The sequence below is a fragment of the Trematosphaeria pertusa genome (assembly GCF_010094035.1).
Source record: "Trematosphaeria pertusa strain CBS 122368 unplaced genomic scaffold BU26scaffold_1, whole genome shotgun sequence".
Lineage (NCBI taxonomy): Eukaryota > Fungi > Ascomycota > Dothideomycetes > Pleosporales > Trematosphaeriaceae > Trematosphaeria > Trematosphaeria pertusa.
Genome location: NW_022987212.1, coordinates 3152082 through 3172229, shown reverse-complemented (window position 1 = coordinate 3172229; position 20148 = coordinate 3152082). Strand labels below are relative to the sequence as shown.

Genomic DNA, 20148 nt, shown 5'->3' with positions numbered 1-20148 from the left:
GTGGAAGCCAATTAAAATAAGCCTGCACAACGTCGTGCTGGCGTGAAGCAACCGGTCGTTGTCCGTGTAACTTTGTTAAAAAATTTGGTGTGGGTGTGCCCGCCAAGCTCAGAACTGAGGGAGCCGCTTACAGACTAGCGTGGAGCTAGCTGCCCAGGTGGATTGCCGTGCCTAGGTAGGGACCCTTTGGATACGGAAGCATCAAACATGGATATTATTGCATCGGGCCCCTCCTACACTTCCATCGAATGATCCAGATATAGCCACTAACAGTTTGGAAGGATCACGCTCCAGAGGCTACAGTAAGAAAACAACAAAACAACAAAACTTTTGTCTTCGGTTCTCTCTTTCCGACACGCCCGGCTGTGCCGAAGCAAAGGAAGTTGTAAAGAGAGTTGGCAAACGAAACGAGCGCTTTCGCACACTAGCTTACATGAGGCCGCGATGGAGAGTTGTAAGGCATGATGCGGGAATGAAGGAGTAATTCATCAGCGGTTACCACTCTTCCCAAATACCACGCTAATGCAAACTTGTCGGCCGTTATGAAGGGAAGCTAGTCTCCATTCCCATCGAGCGTTCGATGGACTCAGCCGGCGGCGCTAGCGGCCTGCTTTCCGTGATTCCCTTCGGGATGGTCTTCCAGAGGAGCTATGCTGGTGTCTGCAACCGGAATGGAGCTGTGCGCTTGGTCCGAATGCAGTCCCTGGTTGTGTACGCTTTGCACGGCTTCAGCGTTTGTAGGTTGTGGACGAGGGTCGTAGTATACGTAGGTCTGCTTTCCCTTCTTGCCTGGTAGACCGGGCGCTTGCCAGTACGAAATCCCATTTTCTTCGTCGTACTCCTCAACAGTGGAAGCGAGGCGTTTCCCACCGCCGCCGGGTAGGTCGACAACAAATGATGGCATCATGAAACCCGAGAAGGTGCCTCGAATGGTTTTGTCGAGGTCGAGGATTGTCCGTAGAGGTGTTCGCAGATCTTCGATGCCGCGCACCATGTCGCATTGGTAGACGTAGTACTGTTAATAGTTAGATCAAGGCCGAAACGAAATAGATGGAAGTATGGAGGAACATGGATTCCGACTGAATCAAAAGCAGTCCGAAGGGGGCTGCCTGGCGGGAAGGAACTTACAGGTTGGATATTGATATCGGCGAGCGCCTTGATGAGGTTCCCCATCGTCTCAAGGTCGTCGTTGACGCCCTTAAGCAGCACGGACTGGTTGCGCACAATGACACTGTGCTTGAAGAGATAGTTTGCTGCATCGTGGGTGATCCACGTAATCTCGTTCGGGTGGTTGAAGTGTGTGTGAAGGCACACTTGCTTTCCCATCTGGCGGCCGAGGTTGGAGAGGTCTATCAGAGTACTCGTCCACGCATCCTCCTTGTCGAGAATGCGGCCAGGAGCCACCGCCAAGCCTTTCGACGCGAAGCGTATGCGTCGCATGTGCGGGATACTGAGCAAACTAGGCAGCATTAGTTCCCACGTTCAGCATAGAAATGTAGTCATACCGTTCGCCAATCTCCTTGAGGGCTTCGGGTTGGAGATAGTACGCATCTCCCCCAGAGACGACAATGTCCTGCAAACTCTGTTCCTTTTCAATGTGCTGGAAGACGAGCTCCCATCGTTTCCGGCTCGGTTTCTGGGGCGACTTTGATACGGCTTCGGTGTTCGCGCCAACCGCATATGATCGTGTGCAGAACCTGCAGTATACAGGGCAGATCGAGGTGGCTAAGAATAAGGCTCTGCCAGGATACCTATGAACCAGACCAGGAACAGTTGCTCCATCTTCGGTGACCGCCATGTCTTCCTCTTCGTGCAAGCTATCTAGCGTTAACTGCTCGTGATCAGGAATGATTCCACTCTTGAGGGGCAGGAACTGGCGACGAATTGGGTCGTCGAGAGGGCTCCCCCAGTTAACCCGAGACAATATCTGCGGCGTCAATCGAATAGCCATGGGCGCAAGTTTCAGGCCCGCTATCGCATCGTCGATGAAGTCATCCCTCGTTTTGATATACTGAAGAAGAGGGTTTCTCGATGGTGCGAGAGTATCCGGAAGTACGTCCGAGAGGAACTTGTAGAGTTTGGGCGCGCCAACGATGGTATTCCGGAGCTGAATAAAATAGTAAGGCCACAGGATCTGAGCACGGCTCTAGAAATATGGGAGCTACGCACCTGGAATCTGTAGCTGGTGAACTCCTCGGACGACACATCCTTCCACGGGGCGAGCCGACTCCAATACCGCCTCCGATCGTCAATTGATGTACAGTGGGTCCGATATTGTTGTGCAGCGGGAATGAACGGCGGGGGAAGCGACCGCCGTGCCGCGAAACGGGCAGGGCGCAAGCTCAGGCCAGACATCTCTCGGTGATTGCCTGACCAGAAATTCTCCTAGTAGCTGGCTGGAAGAACCTTTTAAACGCGCAAAGTATGGCGACACAAGTCCAGAGGGAGCGGTGGCGGTATCGTAAGGAACTTTTTGATACGCCCAATATAGCCATCTATATGCCTTCCACATGTGATGCTAGTACTCGTAGGCAGGATCGACTCACGTATTCGGAAACCATTGCTTGTCGAGATGCAGTCCCTGATGCACTGAGTTGGTAGGAAGGAGATATGAGTGGCCGGGACTATCGGACGGGTGCGACTACAGGTCCTTGAAACTCCCGATTATCAGCGTAGGTGATACTCGTGCAGGACGACCGTTGCTCGGCGCCGACGCAATAAGTGTTGTGATTCGCTTTGGCGCGTTTTGAAGCCATGATTAGTGGAATAACATGCCTGTTCGTGGCAAGGCAGCTGATCGCGATAATTGCCGTTTTGATTTTCTCGATTAGAAAGTATTCCACTGAAGAGGAAGCTTCGTAATGTGCCTAACAGACGAGCCCTTTGCGGATGGAGAAAGGACGAGGACAGCAACTGCGGAGAGATGGGATAGGAAGTCATTCCGCCCAACGGAATAGAAAGTTCTACTGTACCTACGGTGATATGTTGGAAGTAAACAGGCGGGAGGTGCAAATCATAGTTAGGCCTTGGCAGCTACCTCGATGCAGTCGTTGCACAAGCCAGACCTGGCTTTTGGGTCGTCCCGCCGAATGGGAAGTGGAGACCTCGTGACCCGAGACGTAGCTCGGACGTATTAGCACCTCGGCTTTCGGGTGCTGAATACGTCCCATCCGGCGGTTGCCCTGGCTCTTGTACTCTCGTGCACCCAACACATCGTTCCTGGTTGAGAAGGAGGGCATGTCCATCCATGTTCTGTAGTAGTTAGTGGACGAGATGATAAACGGTGCTGTGTGTTGCAAGCACTGATTTCGCTTCGAGCACAAAGGAAAGTGCATAGCTGCGATAGGGCCGTGAATGATCTGTGGTCTCCAGCGCAGCCAAAGAAAGACTGGACGTTTATCGGCTGTACCTAGGCATCCTGCATAAACTGTGAAACGCTCGTGTCCAGATGAGGAGATAAGTCCCGTACCAGGTGAGTCACAGCAGAGAAGAGAAAAATTCTGTGCGGATGATGGGACGTGTGGTTGCAGGACGACGCCGTGCAACTCACGACGGAAGAAAAGCGGGACCAGGGCCTCTTCCTAAACCTGTTTAGCGCGCGGGAGCCTTCCCGAAAGTCTGGGCATGCAACCGATGACCTCAGCCTTCAAACACCACAAACTTATCGTGACAAGCATTAATCGCATCGACCCCACACCACACTTCAACACAATGGCCGAATCACCCGATGAACCTACTGTCTCGGCGCCTGCAGCGCCTACAGAATCCCCGGCGCAGGAAAAAGCACGGCTGCGGCGTGAGCGACGCGCAGCAAAGATTCAGGCAGGCGGGGCTTCACGCTTGCAAGCAATCACTCAGCTGCAAGGCGGCTCCCATCGAGATGTAGAGAAGGATGTACCGGGTAGGCTTAAACTCCTTTCTTTGCCTTGACAGTTTCTTTGCCTTGCCAGCTCCTGCGACGTTGCTGCGACGTCGCTGACTAGGTTGAAGTCAAGCCTTCACCAACAGGCTCTCCACAGCCTGGACCCACCGCCGCCGGAACAGCAACCCCAGACCCCGAGGAAATTGACATATCGCAACACCACTACACCCCAGCTTCGCAGCCCCGCCTCCCGTCGCCATTCGCCTTCGACGGCAATGCCACACCCCCATTCCCAATGGGCCAACCTCCCGATTTCCAGAACGACCCCAGCATGGCTATGCTGCAGCAGCTGATGGGAGGAGGAGGAGCAGGCGGCATGCCAGGCCAGCCAGGCGAACCTCCAGGCGATCTTCCTCCGGGCCTTGCGAATCTGTTCTCCGCCATGCAGGGCGGCGGTGCCGCACCAGCGCCCCCGCCAGAGCAATCCTCGGCCTGGATATGGCGCCTCGTGCACTCGCTCTTCTCGCTCGGCCTCGCCACCTGGATCGTGCTCCAAACGCCCTTCACCGGCTCAAAAACCTCGCGCACATCGACCGCTGAGGAAGACTGGACGGCGGATAGCACATCCTCGGAAACCTTTGCGCACTTCTTCTACCTCTTCGCCACCTTCGAAGTGGTTATGCAGACATCACGGTACTTCATTGAGAAAGGGCAGCTACAGGGAAGCGGCATTCTCTCCAGCATCGCACAGATGCTGCCGGAACCATATGCGGGGTACGTGAGGGTCGTCGGGCGGTACAGCGTGATCTACAGCACGGTTGTGAGCGATGCCATGGTGGTAGTGTTCGTGCTCGGTGCGGCGAGCTGGTGGAGAGGCGGTGTTGTCGCCTAAGCCCAGCATGCGGGTTGTGCCTACTGTTGAGGGCTTCGGGAGGTACCTGCGAGTAGCCGCCTTGGCTCAAGTAACAGTATTACTATTTGCAAGTCATTTGACGGCTCGCACATGCGCGCCCGGGGGAACGTTGCACGTGCCCGAATTGTCCAAGAACCGTACGCGCGACTTTCAACGTATACGGCTCGAGCATCTATTGAACCCGTATGCTGCGCACTACCGTGGCTTATGCTGGCTTGTGTGGGGTGCAGATAGCCGGACGGGTAGGTACAGTGATCGGTGTGCATTCGAGTGTCTCAGTTCCGTACACTGATCGGTGTGCTGTTGAATGCCCATGGGAGTACGGCTTGGCTGCACAGCACGTTCACTTCAACTCCACGAAGCTCTCGTTCCGAGTGCTTGTCGAAAGGGAGGTTTAGTCTCACCAAGACTTTTCCTTGGCCGGCCCGTAAGGAGAGATCACGAAGATGCGTGAGGGACCATTCCACATGTCTATAACGTATGATACAATATACATGATATACACCGTCTCTTAACCCACCTACCCACCCTAGATACAAGTATCATACACTAGGCATGCCTCCAACGCAAACCGTCACCCTCCCAATCCCCGCGCAGACTACGTAGCAGCAGCAGCCTCACCCCTTGCTAGCCGCAGGAGTTCCTCCTCTCTCCGCTCCTTCATCAGCTTCTCGCGCACATCCACCCTATCCTTCTCCGCCCGCTCCTTAAACTCCTTGATCTCTTCCAGCTCCCCCAGCTCCTGTGGCGTGGGTTGGATCACCACTGCGCCCGTCTTCTCAATCAGCTGATCCAGTATCTCCGACTCGCCTTTCATTTTGATGTCAATCGAGTGCGTCGGCGTGGACGTGTCTGGAGTGAGTGTATTGCGGGGATTAGGTGTGCCCGATGGAGGAGTGGAGGTTTCGGTAGTCGCGGGCGAGGAGGTAGCTGCGGGTTGCGAGCCCGGGTTCGCGGACATGTAAATGTGCAGGAGAGAGGGTCCGGAGGGATCGCTATGCCGCGAGATTTGGATAGGAAGCGCAGGGTTGCGGTATTTTATTCGGGGGAGCATTTCGCGCCAGAACTTCCTGTGGCTCTGCATCAGCTCCTGTATTTGCAAATCCCAACCATCTCCGCGCCAGCTTTTCCCATGGCGCGCGGACGATGGGAGAGGCGCGCTGGCGGAAACCATAGGACAATTGAGAAGCGTACCGTGCCCCTCGATGTCCTCCGATTATTTTTGTGTTGAACTCCATGCTGATCTTCGTCACCTCCTTTGGCAGTATGAGGGCGCCTGGTCCGACTCGTATCCATAATAGCTATAGCAGTGACTGTCAGCATGTCTTAATTGCTGGGCAATTGTGCTCGGAGGCCGTGTATCGCGGATGGAGGTCCCTCGGGATAGGAGTGGAAGACGGGAGCTGTACCTTCTGTAATGGTGGTTAGCGGGGTCCAACGACGATGTAGAATGACGATCAGCTATAAACTTACCTCACGCAGCTTGCGCATTCGTTTTACTATATTGACCATGGCGAGTATGTCCAGATTGGAGTTTAGGTTGCGGAGCTTGATGCGTCGCGAGATTTTGGTCCATCGACCGATGTTTTTCCGACGCCGCTAACCACACGCTAATTGGTCAATACTGTATGCAGAGAGTAGAACTGACGACGCAGCGTTCAGAGACTAGCGCAAGCACGGTGATTGTAAACGAGAAGAATCATGATTGACTATATTCGACGAAAATCGCTAGCTGCATCCCCATGAGCTAGTTGGTCCCTATATTCCCTTTTCTCCTGTGCGCGAACTTCCACCCTTGGAACCCCGAAGAATGGCCGTGACCCTTAGTGAAAACGATCCTATTACAAACTAATACCCACGAAGACATTCAACCGTGAAGAAATACGACCCTGTCGAAGTCAAGAGCCACCTAACGAGTAACACTACCTCTTTATAAGAACTCGTACCCCATGGAACGCTGAAGCTCAAGGATGTATCTACTGCGGCGCTGGTGCACCCTGCTGAGCTGGGTTCTGGGGTCCCGTGCGACGGCTCCTACAGAAGGTGTCAGCGTATGAACTTCGAATCAATTGCGTTAGGACCTACATAAAAGACCTGCTCATGAAAGAGATAAGGATCATGGGAAGCCACGATGGCATCTTAGAGAAGCCCCAGAGAACCCAAGCAACCGGGATAGCCAAATGGTACTCCTGCAGCCAGCCGCTGAACGGGTGCCATGCACCCTCATACGGTGCGCGCTTCTCATACTCTCCGTCAAGGACAAGTTTCTTGAAGGTATCCACGGTGGTGGAGGTGCGGTTCAGCGGAATAAAGCGAACGGTGGGCGCAGGAGCGGATTGGTCAGCCAGCGGCTTGGGAATCTGGAAGTAGTAGAGCGATGGAGGCCCAACGGACCACGAGTTGCAGAGGATAGCTTCCTTATCGCAGTCAACGACGGCGAATTTAGGAGGGTTGGGTCGCGCGGCGAGGAGAGGAAGTGAAGTCTAGGTATCGTTAGTTCCGTCAGACACTCAGCAACGGCTATGAAAATGCGTTCGTACGTTCCACGCCTTGGTCGTATTGCCGCAGAGGCCATAGCACGTCGTGTTTCCGCCCGTGATATAGACGAGCCAGTCCTGGGTGGTGGGCGCGCTGGCCGTGGGATCCACTGTCAACACGTCTCTCCAGGTGTCGAGCGTGAGCTCATGTTGTATCTGCTCTGCCGCCTTCGCTGCCCCGGCATCTAACGGCGAAGGCACGGCGGGAACTGCCGATGAGACCGCTGCGGTCGCCTTGCTCCAAAATCCCTTGATTTTATCGACGAGCGGGACCTGTTCCTCGGCGAGGGCAAGCGCCGGGAGAGCAGCGACGAGTATTGAAGCGCGCATCGCGATAAATAATGTGTGAAGAGAGTTGGGGGGAAAAGGTGGTGGCGGGCGCTGCCGTGCTGGATGATATGATGCAGTTGTCCGGCAGGGTCTGCGGCGAGGCGAGTGGTTCGCGCGACAATTTGTGGGGACGTCAGACGGTAGCGGTAGGGAAGGAGCGGTAGAATCAGAAAGCGCAAATTCCAAGGCGATCGCAATGCGCGTGGGGCGAAGAGAGGATGAATGACAGACGCGCCGCGGGAACGATGGGAGTCGAGGGGTGAGGGCGAAGGCAGCAGCGCGGTGTCAACAGCCGTGATGTTGGCACTGTTTGCTTGGCGGCCCCGGGTTGTTTGGCTCCTGTCAGGAGCTTGGGCCAGCGCCCGAATCCAGCCCTGTTCACCATGAAACCCCTTTTGCCGCCGATTGGGTCGTTGGGACCCTGTTCCGCCGCATTTCCGTCTCAAAACAACGCTGCTGCTCCTCGAGACTTGCTCTTCGTTCTTCTCTTCGTCCTTCCTCCTCGTTCTTGAAGTCAATTGAGGTTGCGAGCTTTGCGAAACCCCAGTGGTTCCGAGTCATCTTCCCGAGCGCCTCACGATGCTTCTCAACAGCTTCGCTGCGCTCTTTTTCGCTTCGAACGCCCTCCTTGGCGTGTCTGCTGGGCCTCTGGCTGCCAAGAGACAAGGTGAGCTTGAATTGCTCCACTCTCAGATCAATTGCTCACAGTCCGTTTTGCAGATGGTAGCAGCTCTGTAACAGTAGCTTCCACCTCTTCGCAGGCGGCTGCGACCAGTTCGTCCGTCTCTCAGCAGCCTTCGGTCGGCCTGGTTGTGGGAACCAACAGCGAGGGCAAGACCACCACCTTTGAAGTCTTCGGGCCTCAGCCCACTGGCAGCGAAGCTACCACCACAGGAGATGCTTCCGCCACTGCTACCGAGGAGGCCTCGAAGACGACCTACACCTTCTCACGCACCGGACAGCCAGCACCTATCAGCACAAACTTCCCTGTCTGCCATGACGCGAACGCAAGGCCCTTCTGTCTGCCGAACAACATGTCCACCCTTTACGTAGGGAAGACTTACTATGTGACTTGGAATCCCGACTTCTTCGAACTGAATTCCACCGTTACCGTCAAGATCCAATGGGCCAATGATTCGGCACAGGAAGCATGGTCCTCGGACGTGACAGAGAACAGTTGGGGTGTCGTTGCTGTGAACATGAAAAAGGAATGGTTGCAAGGTACGTCCAAATTGGCATTCAGCGAAGAGGACTGTGCTCACAGATTGCTGGTGCAGGCTACTCCATGTACAACTTGACATTCCGCGCTTTGAACTTCAAAGGCGATGATCCGAACCAGGAAGCCAAACCCTTCGACGGCCCCATGATCACCCTCCAAAACGAGCCCCCGCGCCACTATGCACCGCCGCCACAGAACTCGATCAACAAGGAGGGCTTGATGATCGGCCTCCCGGTCGGCCTTGGGTTTGTCGTGGTCATCGTGGTTGGGCTGTTCATCGGGATGCGCCAGAAACGCGTGATTGGTCTGGGAAATATCATGGGCCGCAACAGGGGCTATGGGTCGGGTAAGAGCAAGAGACAGCGCCTCGGCTTGGGAAAGAAGGGCGCAATTAGGCTTGAAGAAAGGGAGGCGCGGCCCCAATATCACGATCCTCGTGAACACTCCCGGGGAGATAGTCTCGGCAGTCTTGTGAGCGACGACGACATTCGACCTGCTCCAGGGCAGAACCTCTTCAGGGACGAGATTCAGAGGCAGCGTACAGGTCGTTGAACACACCACGTAGCGGGACCGGCCCTACGCGAGCAATCTCGGGCGAGGTACGCAATGAAAAGATATGTATAGACGACGCGCGGAATTAGACGACAAGCGAGGGCTGTATGTAATATGATCTAGTATCTGCATTTAGCGGGTTTGAATGCAATTGATACATCTATCAATTGCCTGATAGAGCCTTCCCTGCGTAAAGAAGCACTAAGATTAGCCTGCATTAGTCCGATTCAATCACGTCAAACCGCTGCCTCTACACGCAATTTGCAGACTTCCCGCAACCCTAATCCAGACGATGTGCGTACTACCACACCACGCGTCCAAGGAGTCAGCACCGCGTGTGAAGCGGGACGTTCACGTGCCACCAGGTAACACAGCTGCATACCTCTCTCGGCGTCCAGCGGGCACACCGCATCAGAAGACCCGTTCCACCGCGTGCTGTGGAGTCTATGCAGTCACAGGACTTGAAGCGCGCCGTTCGGGGCGCCCGTATCTCTGGAACTCCAACTCCGTGAGGAGCTGTTGCATCACAGCATTACCCTCCGCGCTCTAGAGGATTCGCTCTCGGGTGTCGAGACATTGACTTCGGGTTGCAGCGCGCCGTCTCTCGATGCAGAGCTACCACCGATGAGCGGTGCCTACGCTCTTGATGCTGGGGTTTCACGGTGGCATGCCGAGCCCTCTGCGGGTTCGTCCTTGGCAGTGAAGGGTTCCGTGCGCATGTGTACTGTGTTTTCGTATACTCGTGAGACGACACAGGTATGTTTACTTGCCTTTGAGCCCGCTGCCTCGGGCAGGAAACAGGCTTCATGATGTTGGCATTGAGAATATACGAGCGTAGCTGACATAGCTCTTGATTGGCAGTGTCGACACCGATTGATACCCTCGGATATACAGACATCGAGTGGGAGTACGCGAGGAAGTCGATGAGGGATCGCATTGATTTAGTAGTAAAGAAGCCTACACGACTTCCTTTCCATATATTCTGCCTACAGCAAGTGCGCGCCGCTGGAAATTTAATCTCTGGACGTGCCAATCGAACTATCGCTTCCCATAGGATCTCCCTGCTGTTGCAGGGGCCCATAGTCAAACGACCCAGAGCCTCGCGCTTGAACGTCTCCTTGGCCTTCAAGATCTGGCTGCGGGGAAGCATCCACGTCCTTCTCGTTGTGCTGCACGACGTCCCCGCTCAGGACCACATAACGATCGCTCAACAGCCCAGTGAGACCCTTCTCCGCGCCGTCGCGCCACAGGACATAGAACTCCATGATCACGGGCGCCCAGGTAGCAACGGCCAGGATCTGGCCGAAGGTCCACTGCCGGTCTTTGTTCTCCTGCCCAGCGTGCTTGTTGAGCTCGTTGCGGAACCAGAAGAATATCCCCAGGCACACCCACATGGCCTGCAGGGCGAAGAAGGCCGAGAGGACCCAGCGGTAACGCCACACGCTGCGCAGAATGGGGCGTCGCTCGCTCCGGAGGAACGGGATGCGAAGTGCGTTTGCCACGATGATGAGATCGAGAAGCACCAGGATGGTGATGATGCCGAGCATGATGGTGAATGCCCAGTTGGCGCGGTCTGCGCCCAGCTTCGTGACGCAGAAGCTTTCCCACTTCAGTTGATGGTCCGGGTCTTCCTCCAGTAGACGATCGATTTCTGTCTCGTCGGCGCTCAGATAGGCGCTGAGATTGTCCCAGTCTGCCCACTGCCGTCGCCAGGGGCTCTGGGGATCGCTATAGTATAGGCCGCTCATAATGACTGTGAGCGCGCCGACGAAGCTCCAGATATATCGGCGACCATGCTTGCGGCGGAGATGCTCGGCTGCGCAGCTGTGCAGGGCGAGCGGGGGGAAGATGGTGTAAAGTGCGATGAAGACGGAGACCACGGCGCCTGTCGTGGGTGTGGGACTGTCATCGTCGACGCGCCCCCGGACGAAAGTAAACATGGCGGCGAAGTGTACCGCGACGCAGAAGAGCAGAGCAGAATCGAGGAACGGCCTCGTCGATTCTTGCACAGCGGTGAGGACGCGATGGGCGATGCTTCTGCTCCTGGGGCGCCAGCCAAAGCGCGCAGCCATATGTACGGCAATGTACAAGGTCACGAAAACGGCTTGTATACAGTAGTTTACGACCATCTGCAGTCGGATCAGTAGATGTACACTGCTCAGCTAGAGCGGGGACTTACACCTCTTCCTGCCAAATCTGCGTTCCCCGCCCAGGGCAGCAGGCGGCAGAAATCAGACTTGCATTCATCGTTGGTGTAACTGAGTGCCTGGAGGAATACCGGCTCGCCTGAATCAACGGCCCATGGTAGGATTTCGTTGGCGGGGTCCGGATGAGTAATGTTATTCTCGTCCCAGTATTCCGTGAAGGCATCCTGCACTAGATATATCGTCATTTGGGCGGGAAGATCTAGAGACATGAAGAAGGCCATTGACCAGGTAGCGACAACGTCACAGTCGTGAAACTGGAGATGCGAGGTGTCGGGAGGGACCCAGGATGCGCTTTGTGCGAGTTCCATTGCTGTCGGTGTTCAAAGATGCCAGTGTGCAGTCCCGCGGACGACTTTTTACCGTGGGAAGGCTCATATTTTAAGGCAATCAAGTGCTCAGGAATGCTTTTGGGGGCCATTTCCTGTGCCATAGCAGGGCTGAGGTGGTGTCGCGTGCAAGCGGCCTCCAGTCAGCGCTGAAGATCGCGATCGGTTCGGGCCATTGCTGGTAGTGGGACGAGCCCGCCAAGTCTCCGAGAGGGCAGGCGAGCCAATACTCTGGTATCCGAGATAGGTTGAGCGACAGAGGATTGCTTGGAGGATGGAGGCACAGCTGGAGGCTGAGTAGCACTGACGTCATAGCTGGACACCTCGCCATAATAGCCCCCATGCTGCGAGGGCCCGCGCCTCTTGCTATGTTACCATCTCGAAATGCTGTCAGATAATCTCCCACCGTACCGTAAAGCTTTCACTTGCGCGCTATGTCCTTGGGCATAGAGGTTTCCGCAACATTGTAATTCCGAAACGGGCCGACGTGAGCAAAGTATCAACCTTTCCGAGTGAGGCGGCATGCATCTCAAAAGTGGCAGCGAGAGCACACAAACTACCAGCTTGATCATGCAAGGGTGGACGAGAATCCTGCACGTTTCTCTGCGGTACACAGGTTCGTGGTTGCCGCGGAACCCTACCGCCGAACGCTCCGCCTTGGGCCAACTTCTCTGGTCGAGCCACAGCTTTCAACCACAGAGTACGGTTCACCTGCTTTTAGTGGGAAGGGAACCCACGCTCTTGAAAATTTACATTCTCCAAAAGAAGAGGACACAGTAACCGTCCGTTGCTTACTGGTAAGTAGAAACGTCGCGCGCCCAAACCCCTGCATTTCACCACGATGCTCCTCCAGCTGCACGCCCAGATTTCTTCATGGTGGCATGGGACTCCGCTACCGGCACGAACGCCTGCGAACATCAAATTCCAGAGATGGAATCACTACACCAACGGCCGATGGATCCCACTTGCGAGAAACACTCCTTCAACTGTTGCTCCGCATCCTTCGCCCGGCAGACTAGAAGTCGTCACGTGGAACGTGGATGCTGGCTCACCATCTCCTGGACCTCGTATTTCCGCTCTCCTGCAAACTATCGAGGCCATGGCGAATGCCGATGTTATCTTTCTCCAAGACGTCAACAAGGCTGCGATTGCCCAGCTACTAGCGCATCCTTGGATACAGCAGCAGTGGTATTCAAGCGAAGCCGACGACTCCAAGTTCGGAAAGCAATCATTTGCTACCGTCACCCTGATATCGAAGATCTGTCTATTCAATCACTCCATCTCGCTCGGCCCGATTTGGAGGGTTTCTCTGCCTAGTCGCTTCGATAGAGATGCCCTATGTTGCGACTTGGTTTCCAACAAGACTCCCCAAACTAAAGGGCTTGCCCGGATCCGTCTCATCAACGTACATCTCGACTCGTTACCCATCAATCCTTCACGACGACCGCAGCAGCTATCCATCATTGCCTCTTACCTGCGCGCGGCCGGTCATGGGCTTGTGGCTGGCGACTTCAATCCGGTGCTCCCCGAGGACGATGAAATCGTTTCCGATAATGGTCTGGTCGACGCATGGACCTATCTTCGCCCGTCTGATCCGGGATTTACTTGGGGTGCCCGTGGCGACAAACCGTTTCCGCCGAATCGCCTCGACAAAGTTGCGCTGCATAACCTTACACCTTCCAATATCCGCATCCTGCAGACGTCTTCAATAAAACATGACTGTACGGATCTCGAGTTCAGCGATCACCTTGGGCTTTCTTGTGTCTTCACCTGGAACTAGGTTGGGTAGATGCTGTGACAGCGCGCAGAAGAAGGGGTCAAACGTGCTGGAGCGTTGTGTTGCCTGTTGGTGAGGATATGGGCAATCTTTGAGGCGTGTAGGATAAGGGAAGGTAGCTACGAGGCTGTCTCAGATAGAGCCAATTAGGTCATGGTGCGATACCTTCGCCCTTCTTTCGGCGCAATACATATTGAAGCCATTAGATCACAGAATGCTGGATACGGGCAGAAGCAGGCGTGCAAACATGTGGGTAGGCATATGAATTTTCTTTTCATAGACCACGGCGCTTCGCCGAATCATTGTACATCAAGGAACCTGAACGCCTTTGGGGTATCTTCCCACCTCCGTCATTCCAAGAGTCATGGCTAAGAAGTTCCAGCTCGTGTCGTCGCGTTGAGTCAGCCGCCTTGCTCCTGCCCTTGCCCTTGCCCTTGCCCTTGCCCTTGAACTCCTCCTTTCTCCCGCTGAACGGTCTCACCACCTTGAAGTAACGCCGGCGGCATATACGTCAAGCGCTCCTGCCCTTGCCCTTGAACTCCTCTCTCCTCACGCTGAACCGTGTCGTCATCTTGAAGTAATGCCAGCGGCAAATATGGCAAGTTGACATCCTCACTGTTGCCCAAGTCGTTCATCTCTTTCACCCTATCGGCGTCCGTCTTGCCGTCCTTGCCTGCGCCGTCGTCGCTCACCCCCGCCTTCTCCGCCGTCACGCCCATGTCATCCATCTCCTTGAATAGCTTCTGCCAGGTCGCCAGGTCATCCTCGAATGGGCCGAATGGAGTCAATCCTTCGTACGGAGCGTAATCGAGCGCGTTTTGGTTCTGGACGTCGTGTTGGGAGTGTGATGAGACGCCGAAGAAGTCGCGGACTGCGGGAAGCAGCGCCGGGTCGGTGAAGAAGACTGGGTTGAATTCGATATCTGGTTCGGGATTGACTGCGCGCGCGGGGCGAGGTGGAGGCGCCATTGGTGCGGCTGCTGGTGCTGGTGCGGAGATTGTCTGAAGCGGGCGAGGTTGCGATAATGAAGCCTGGAGGCTTTCACCTCCTTTCGCGTCGCCCCGGCGACCTCGCTCCAGTGAACGGCGCATATCCTCGAGGAGAAAGACCACGCCCGCGTGGTCGAACTCGAGGTCTGGCCTGCCATTGACGAGGTCTTGCATCTGCTTATACCTGCGGATTGGATTTAGTAAACGCCATCCTGGAGCACTTCAGGGTGTTTAACACTTACCAGGGCGCCGCGTCTTGCTTCTCCACGAAGGCCTTCGCGATGGCCTCGATGCACTCGTAGTAGTAGGTCCACTCCAGACCCAGCTTCCCCCGGACGGATTCCAGCACAGGCTCAAAGTTCGTCCAGCCCTTAGCGGGCGCCTTTCTCGCCCTCAATTGGGCCTTGAAGCCCCTCCGGTTGGCGTTTACCATGGCGGATTACCGAGTTGCGATCTAGAGAAGAAATTGGAGAGGGTCATCGCATACCTATATACCCTAGCTAGCTAGGCACCCGGCCCCATGAGCAGTCCTATTGTGCGAATAGCACAATACAAAGCCTGGTGACCTTCAACGGACTATACGACTCTCACTCTATTCAGACAATACCAATCGTGAAGGCCCTCGGGCAACAATCTCGACCAGCTCACAATACGAAGCCATAATAGCAAGCACTAATACTCGCATATCGAACACCTTCACATCACGGAGCTCGGAGGACTTCAGCGAGCTATTCAACTTTGACTCTATTCAGACAATACCAGTCGTGAGGGCACTCGGGCAGCTATCCCGCCCAGCTCACAATAGGAAGCCATAATTGCAAACACTGATGACCGCGCATCAAATGCGCCATTTCATTACGGAGCTTGGAGGGCTTCAGTGGGCTATCCCCATTCACTTGCTCAACCCTAACAACCACCCATCCCATCCTAGCCTGGCAATCCACGCGCCCGCCAGTACGCGTAGCTCTGCACATACGCGGGCGGTGGGTCTACCGGTCTGCTCCAATCAAAGTCCTCAATTGCCTGGAGCCCGTCCTCCCAGGTTCCTCCACCAAACGATTCAGAATCCGCGGTGTCTCCATTCTCTTCGTCTCGTTCATGTGGTTCAGCCCTAGTGATATCGGAGGATGTTTTCGCCTCTTCGGGTGCCACGGACGGAGTACGAGCGGGCGACGGCTCTTGCTCTGCGCGGCGCTGAGATTGTGGCTCGATATCAACGTTTCCGGGGGGCGATCGAAGAGGTAGAGTCAACGTCTCTTGCATCTCGCTCGGGGCAGGCGCTGACATGGGTGACGCGAGACCAGAGGAGGGGCTCGGATATATGGCATCAGCAAGCACTGGTTGCTTTGCGGCTTCATCGGTTTGTCCAACAATTGCCTGACCCATTTGCGCATCCGAAAACATCGCACACGCCGGGTGTGACGCATCTACGAGTCCAATGTCCCGCGTAACCTCGGCGTTAAGCTCTTCAAGCTCGTCGTCGCTCATGTCACTCAGGTCCGCAACGCCCAAGTCTCGTCCTGGAACGTTAATGATTCTGAAATGTACCGCGCTGCGTTCCTTCCCATTAGGCTTCATGCCCCGATTGAGCCGGCGCGCCAAACGATTGTACTCAACAACGAGCTCGGGACGACCATCTCGTAGGAATTCCACTAGGGCGCTGGCAGACTCCGGTGCGCGTTGGGAGCCGGCTAGGATGTCCCGGACGTATCCGTCGAAGACATCGCGCATCATTCGGTTGCGGAGTGAGCGGCGGATTTGGCTGAGGATCTTCTGGGCTGATGCTGGCATGTCGTATGAGAGGCCGCGGATGGAGAACTGCTTGCGTGAGGTTGTTGGAGCCATGTTGCGATTGATGGGTACACTTTGAAGTGCTCAGGGAGAAATTGTGAGTTGAGGAAGGCTATACGAAGCTGGAGATGGGCCGAAGGGTGGTGAGGTTGCGGTAGTGGAGTAAAGGTCTTGATTATAAACAAGAGAGGAGAGCAAGTGAGACATATCAAGTTGCGGTTACAGTGAACTTAGCTGTGGCACGTAGTCGGTGACGACTAATAGCAGGGCCAACGGTGAGAGGCGTCCAGAGTGTCTCCGAGCGGAGTCGCAACTTCAGGATAGGCGACGGGTATAAAGTGCGGGAGGGATTCTGGTAACGAATTTCTGGCCTTGCAGCTGGTAACTAGATGACCAGATTTCGGAGATTGATCGCAAAAAATTGAGGTCTATGATTCCGACTTCTTCTCGACGTTATGCTTTGAGAGAAATCGGGCAACGTACCTCAACTCCACCCTCTGTCAAAGCTCCTCAACCTTCCCCACACTCCTCTCCTTATCCAACACAACCCTAACTTGCCTGCCACTCTCCGCATCGAAGAACCCTTTCCTCAGGCCATCCAGATACAGCTCATATGCCGGCATATACCCATCAATAAACGCCGCAACCTCCTCATCTTTCATCCCCGTACCTCTTGCCTCGATCAGCTTATACTCCTGCTCCAGCCTCCACTTATACACGTTCCGCACATCCTCCGTATCGATGTGAATCATGAAATCAAAGTGCTGCGGCCCCATGAAGGCGTCGCAGTAACGCTTCAGGCTTTCGTTGACTTGGAGCAGATGCTCGAGCTTGTGATTTGCCGGGGTATTGACGGGGAGCTTGCCCGCGAGAGCGAGCCGGTGCTTTTCTTCGACTGCAGCGGCGGACAGCGGCCGGAAGCCTACGCACCAGCCTTCGAACACCACGACGTCCGGCTTAGCCGTGATGGTGTGCCACTGTTCCTTAGGTGCGCGATCGCCCTCGCCGTTGAACTTGCTCTTGTCAAAACTAGGTATCTTCAATTCACCGTCTCCCCGATACCCTTTCAGCTCCTTGAAGAACTGCGCGGCCAACTGCTCGTCATGCGTCCCGGGCTGGCCTCTCGTGCGGTACAGTTTGTTTCCCGGATACTTGTTTCTTTGCGCTATCAGGTCGTCGTGCGTCTTGTATAGATCATCAAGCGATATTGTTACTGTGCGCAGATTGTGTTCGGTTGCGAGGAGCTGGACGATTTTGGATGCCCAGGTGGATTTTCCGGAGCCCTGGAGACCGGTGATGCCTAGTATTACTGGCTGTGAGGAGCTTTGACAGCGCAGTTGGATCCTCGGTAGCAAGGTATCGAGCACGCGCCGTATGTTTGATTCGAGCGATGACATGCTGGAGGAGTAAGAGAGCCGGTAGATGAGCGAAAGGGAACGCCTAGTGTGTGCGGCACGAGTGCTTTCTCTCGTTTAATCAAGGGGGTTAGGTATGTTCGCATGCGAGATAATGAAAGACGAGGTGTCGACCGCACATCGGCCCGAGGATCTCCACATGGTACCGCAATGCGTAATTCTCCGCACGGGAAGTGGCCAGGGCGCAACCTTCCTAAAAGGGAAAGTATCAAATTCCGTTGAACATTGCTGCACAATAGGGGTGAGGCACTTTCACTTTCACTTTCACTTTCACTTTCACTTTCACCGTTCACTTCCACTTTCATCGTTAGGCTAGCAGTCTTTTCGCTTAACCCTAGCTTTACGGAACGCCTTCCGATTGCCGATGTTCCACACAAGCCTGCTGCCTGCTGTGCCCCACTTCGCCGCTCACGATGACGTCCGCCCGTGAAAACCATCATCCACATAATATCGCGACTGTTGGCAACCCCATCGCACAAAGAATTTGTATTCCCCTCAAACAGAAACTATCCAGTATGCAGCTCTCCGACTTTCCGCCCGAAATCCTCGACGAGATCATCGGTTGGTCGATGCCCCTCTCCTTCGAATCCCTCGCTCTCTCATGCAAAGCCATACACACACGCGCCGCCTCCAAAATCCCCCTGCACAATCGTCTGAAAAAGAAATGGAAGTGCGCCGAGCACCGCTGGTCTCGCTATAGCGACAATCTCCGTTTCCTCCACGAAATCGCCAAAGAACCGCTCATCACCCGCTACATCGAAACGCTCATTCTCCACGATCGGCGTGATTCTTATCAACTTAAGGTGTTGGAAGAAGATGATGCCAATGATGACTTCAGGAAGGGCGAAGCATACTTGGAGCGGATACGCGACTTCTTCTTCGCAAGTAGCGCAAAGAGATACATCGAGGAAGCTGGCGTGGATATGGACGACTGGTGGAACCACGTCAAGCAGGATACTAATACTAAGCTGGACCGGTTTAATAGCTATCCGGACCCGACTCCTTACATCGACGTGTCCATACTTCTTCTGTTGCCGAATGTAAAGACGGTCAGGCTCGCGCGGAAGAGCTGGGCGGAGATACCGGAAGCTGAGGCGAAAGCGTCGTCCATTCACAGAGCGACACCCGATCTTTGGCCTGTTCTCGATACTGTGGTCAAAACCGCAAATGGACCTGCGTTCAGTGGGAGAGCATTAGGGAGGCTAGAGAGGGTCCTGCCGTTCATGGGGCAAGGGTATGTGGAGAGAGGTGCGTTGGAAGCAATCCAGAGCTTCATGCAGATCCCGTCCGTCACCGAAGTATATATGGTGTCCTGTCTCGCCATTTGTAACGGAGACGGATACACCGGCCAGAGTTTCACATGGCGCTTACCGGAGTATACGTGCAACGTGCGGCGCCTCGAACTGGCGTATTGCGGTATTGATCGCGGCGGCATTTGCACCGTCCTTTCTCTCATGCCTCATCTCGAAGTTTTCAAGTACGGGCACGACGTGAAATTCCACGGCTGCCTTCTTTACTAGAACGCCGGTCTATTCCTAGACGCGGTAGCGAAGCACTGTGGCGCGAACATAACTGAGCTCGCCATTGGGTGTGGGGGCGTGGAAGGAAATGGCGGTATCGAAAACGGGATCGGCAGCTTCCACGAGTTTTCGAAGCTGAAGAAGTTAGAAGTGGACGCTGTGGTCTTCCATGGACCACCCATCGACAGTGGGCAGATGCAAGGTTACTGCGCGCACAGGCTGGAGGGCGCGAAGACGTGGACCGAGGAGGACCTGCCCTGCCTCGCTACTATGCTACCGCCTTCGTTGGAGGAGCTGCATGTTAACATCGACTACGAGGGCTCCCGGAAGATTGATTTTCTCTCACTATCACCCCTCGATCGCCACGATATGATATGCGAACTTCGCTATCAAAATGCTGCCACGGCCTTGCTGAAAGGTTTCAACAGTGAGAGGCAGAGGAGATGCCCACATCTGACGAAAGTAGTGTTCCGACAGTACGGGATCGATATTGCGAGGCGGGAGGTGGAACAGGAGGGTTGTGAATTAGACGATTACGAGATCGGGAGCAGGGAGCGGATGCCTCTGTGGATACGAGAATTCCAACAAGTGGCTTACAGGATTGCACGTATTCAGTGAAAAGGGGGGGGGGGGAACTATATACACATACTCGGAGTTACTCAACGCGTGTGGCTCAATTTTGAAGCTTGTGCACAATTCCCCTTTCCAAC

The 20148-nt window shown here is 55.0% G+C and overlaps 11 protein-coding genes across 11 annotated transcripts; 4 read left to right on the top strand and 7 right to left on the bottom strand.

Moving 5' to 3' along the window:
- Positions 1 to 424: 424 nt before the first annotated feature.
- BU26DRAFT_28475 (kama family protein) lies at positions 425 to 2663 on the bottom strand. Its single transcript, XM_033821547.1, has 4 exons — positions 2170 to 2663; positions 1506 to 2107; positions 1129 to 1459; positions 425 to 1015 (listed from the first exon to the last, which is right to left on the bottom strand). Exons 1-4 carry the CDS (start codon positions 2353 to 2355, stop codon positions 587 to 589), a joined length of 1548 nt encoding a protein of 515 aa, XP_033691729.1. The 5' UTR covers positions 2356 to 2663; the 3' UTR covers positions 425 to 586.
- Positions 2664 to 3703: 1040 nt separating this feature from the next.
- BU26DRAFT_513511 (uncharacterized protein) lies at positions 3704 to 5213 on the top strand. The gene is made up of 2 exons (XM_033827639.1): positions 3704 to 3901; positions 3991 to 5213. Exons 1-2 carry the CDS (start codon positions 3712 to 3714, stop codon positions 4752 to 4754), a joined length of 954 nt encoding a protein of 317 aa, XP_033691728.1. The 5' UTR covers positions 3704 to 3711; the 3' UTR covers positions 4755 to 5213.
- A 71-nt stretch (positions 5214 to 5284) lies between these two features.
- Positions 5285 to 6324, bottom strand: BU26DRAFT_513509 (uncharacterized protein). Its single transcript, XM_033827638.1, has 3 exons — positions 6249 to 6324; positions 5970 to 6076; positions 5285 to 5845 (listed from the first exon to the last, which is right to left on the bottom strand). Exons 1-3 carry the CDS (start codon positions 6285 to 6287, stop codon positions 5374 to 5376), a joined length of 618 nt encoding a protein of 205 aa, XP_033691727.1. The 5' UTR covers positions 6288 to 6324; the 3' UTR covers positions 5285 to 5373.
- Positions 6325 to 6856: 532 nt separating this feature from the next.
- Positions 6857 to 7642, bottom strand: BU26DRAFT_414007 (uncharacterized protein; the record flags this gene model as incomplete). The annotated part of the gene is made up of 2 exons (XM_033823044.1): positions 6857 to 7258; positions 7316 to 7642. 2 exons carry the CDS (start codon positions 7640 to 7642, stop codon positions 6857 to 6859), a joined length of 729 nt encoding a protein of 242 aa, XP_033691726.1.
- A 382-nt stretch (positions 7643 to 8024) lies between these two features.
- BU26DRAFT_513507 (uncharacterized protein) lies at positions 8025 to 9631 on the top strand. Its single transcript, XM_033827637.1, has 3 exons — positions 8025 to 8309; positions 8363 to 8863; positions 8920 to 9631. The coding sequence occupies exons 1-3, from the start codon at positions 8222 to 8224 to the stop codon at positions 9411 to 9413; spliced, it is 1083 nt and encodes a 360-aa protein (XP_033691725.1). The 5' UTR covers positions 8025 to 8221; the 3' UTR covers positions 9414 to 9631.
- Positions 9632 to 10426: 795 nt separating this feature from the next.
- On the bottom strand, positions 10427 to 11928 carry BU26DRAFT_558162 (uncharacterized protein; the record flags this gene model as incomplete). The annotated part of the gene is made up of 2 exons (XM_033832533.1): positions 10427 to 11542; positions 11593 to 11928. 2 exons carry the CDS (start codon positions 11926 to 11928, stop codon positions 10427 to 10429), a joined length of 1452 nt encoding a protein of 483 aa, XP_033691724.1.
- Positions 11929 to 12323: 395 nt separating this feature from the next.
- On the top strand, positions 12324 to 14047 carry BU26DRAFT_513505 (DNase I-like protein). Its single transcript, XM_033827636.1, has one exon. The coding sequence runs from the start codon at positions 12788 to 12790 to the stop codon at positions 13724 to 13726; it is 939 nt and encodes a 312-aa protein (XP_033691723.1). The 5' UTR covers positions 12324 to 12787; the 3' UTR covers positions 13727 to 14047.
- A 77-nt stretch (positions 14048 to 14124) lies between these two features.
- Positions 14125 to 15196, bottom strand: BU26DRAFT_575037 (uncharacterized protein; the record flags this gene model as incomplete). The annotated part of the gene is made up of 2 exons (XM_033834342.1): positions 14955 to 15196; positions 14125 to 14896 (listed from the first exon to the last, which is right to left on the bottom strand). The coding sequence occupies exons 1-2, from the start codon at positions 15143 to 15145 to the stop codon at positions 14125 to 14127; spliced, it is 963 nt and encodes a 320-aa protein (XP_033691722.1). The 5' UTR covers positions 15146 to 15196.
- A 443-nt stretch (positions 15197 to 15639) lies between these two features.
- Positions 15640 to 16503, bottom strand: BU26DRAFT_499346 (uncharacterized protein; the record flags this gene model as incomplete). Its single annotated transcript, XM_033826400.1, has 1 exon — positions 15640 to 16503. One exon carries the CDS (start codon positions 16501 to 16503, stop codon positions 15640 to 15642), a length of 864 nt encoding a protein of 287 aa, XP_033691721.1.
- A 240-nt stretch (positions 16504 to 16743) lies between these two features.
- On the bottom strand, positions 16744 to 18140 carry BU26DRAFT_513504 (P-loop containing nucleoside triphosphate hydrolase protein). Its single transcript, XM_033827635.1, has one exon. It carries the CDS (start codon positions 17898 to 17900, stop codon positions 17004 to 17006), a length of 897 nt encoding a protein of 298 aa, XP_033691720.1. The 5' UTR covers positions 17901 to 18140; the 3' UTR covers positions 16744 to 17003.
- Positions 18141 to 18433: 293 nt separating this feature from the next.
- BU26DRAFT_599358 (uncharacterized protein) lies at positions 18434 to 20071 on the top strand (the record flags this gene model as incomplete). Its single annotated transcript, XM_033835090.1, has 2 exons — positions 18434 to 19387; positions 19439 to 20071. 2 exons carry the CDS (start codon positions 18434 to 18436, stop codon positions 20054 to 20056), a joined length of 1572 nt encoding a protein of 523 aa, XP_033691719.1. The 3' UTR covers positions 20057 to 20071.
- Between the last annotated feature and the right edge of the window lie 77 nt (positions 20072 to 20148).

What these genes read in the sequence shown, in the direction of transcription:
- BU26DRAFT_513511 (XM_033827639.1), top strand. Translation starts at nt 3,712, where the DNA reads ATGGCCGAATCACCCGATGAACCTACTGTCTCGGCGCCTGCAGCGCCT. An exon ending in TGTAGAGAAGGATGTACCGG is followed by an intron (nt 3,902 to 3,990) that starts GTAGGCTTAAAC and finishes ACTAGGTTGAAG; the next exon opens with TCAAGCCTTCACCAACAGGC.
- BU26DRAFT_513507 (XM_033827637.1), top strand. Translation starts at nt 8,222, where the DNA reads ATGCTTCTCAACAGCTTCGCTGCGCTCTTTTTCGCTTCGAACGCCCTC. An exon ending in TCTGGCTGCCAAGAGACAAG is followed by an intron (nt 8,310 to 8,362) that starts GTGAGCTTGAAT and finishes TCCGTTTTGCAG; the next exon opens with ATGGTAGCAGCTCTGTAACA. An exon ending in GAAAAAGGAATGGTTGCAAG is followed by an intron (nt 8,864 to 8,919) that starts GTACGTCCAAAT and finishes TTGCTGGTGCAG; the next exon opens with GCTACTCCATGTACAACTTG.
- BU26DRAFT_28475 (XM_033821547.1), bottom strand. Translation starts at nt 2,355, where the DNA reads ATGTCTGGCCTGAGCTTGCGCCCTGCCCGTTTCGCGGCACGGCGGTCG. An exon ending in TCACCAGCTACAGATTCCAG is followed by an intron (nt 2,108 to 2,169) that starts GTGCGTAGCTCC and finishes TATTTTATTCAG; the next exon opens with CTCCGGAATACCATCGTTGG. An exon ending in CCGATATCAATATCCAACCT is followed by an intron (nt 1,016 to 1,128) that starts GTAAGTTCCTTC and finishes AACTATTAACAG; the next exon opens with TACTACGTCTACCAATGCGA.
- BU26DRAFT_513505 (XM_033827636.1), top strand. Translation starts at nt 12,788, where the DNA reads ATGCTCCTCCAGCTGCACGCCCAGATTTCTTCATGGTGGCATGGGACT.
- BU26DRAFT_513509 (XM_033827638.1), bottom strand. Translation starts at nt 6,287, where the DNA reads ATGGTCAATATAGTAAAACGAATGCGCAAGCTGCGTGAG. An exon ending in GAATGCGCAAGCTGCGTGAG is followed by an intron (nt 6,077 to 6,248) that starts GTAAGTTTATAG and finishes TCACTGCTATAG; the next exon opens with CTATTATGGATACGAGTCGG. An exon ending in GGAGGACATCGAGGGGCACG is followed by an intron (nt 5,846 to 5,969) that starts GTACGCTTCTCA and finishes GCAGAGCCACAG; the next exon opens with GAAGTTCTGGCGCGAAATGC.
- BU26DRAFT_513504 (XM_033827635.1), bottom strand. Translation starts at nt 17,900, where the DNA reads ATGTCATCGCTCGAATCAAACATACGGCGCGTGCTCGATACCTTGCTA.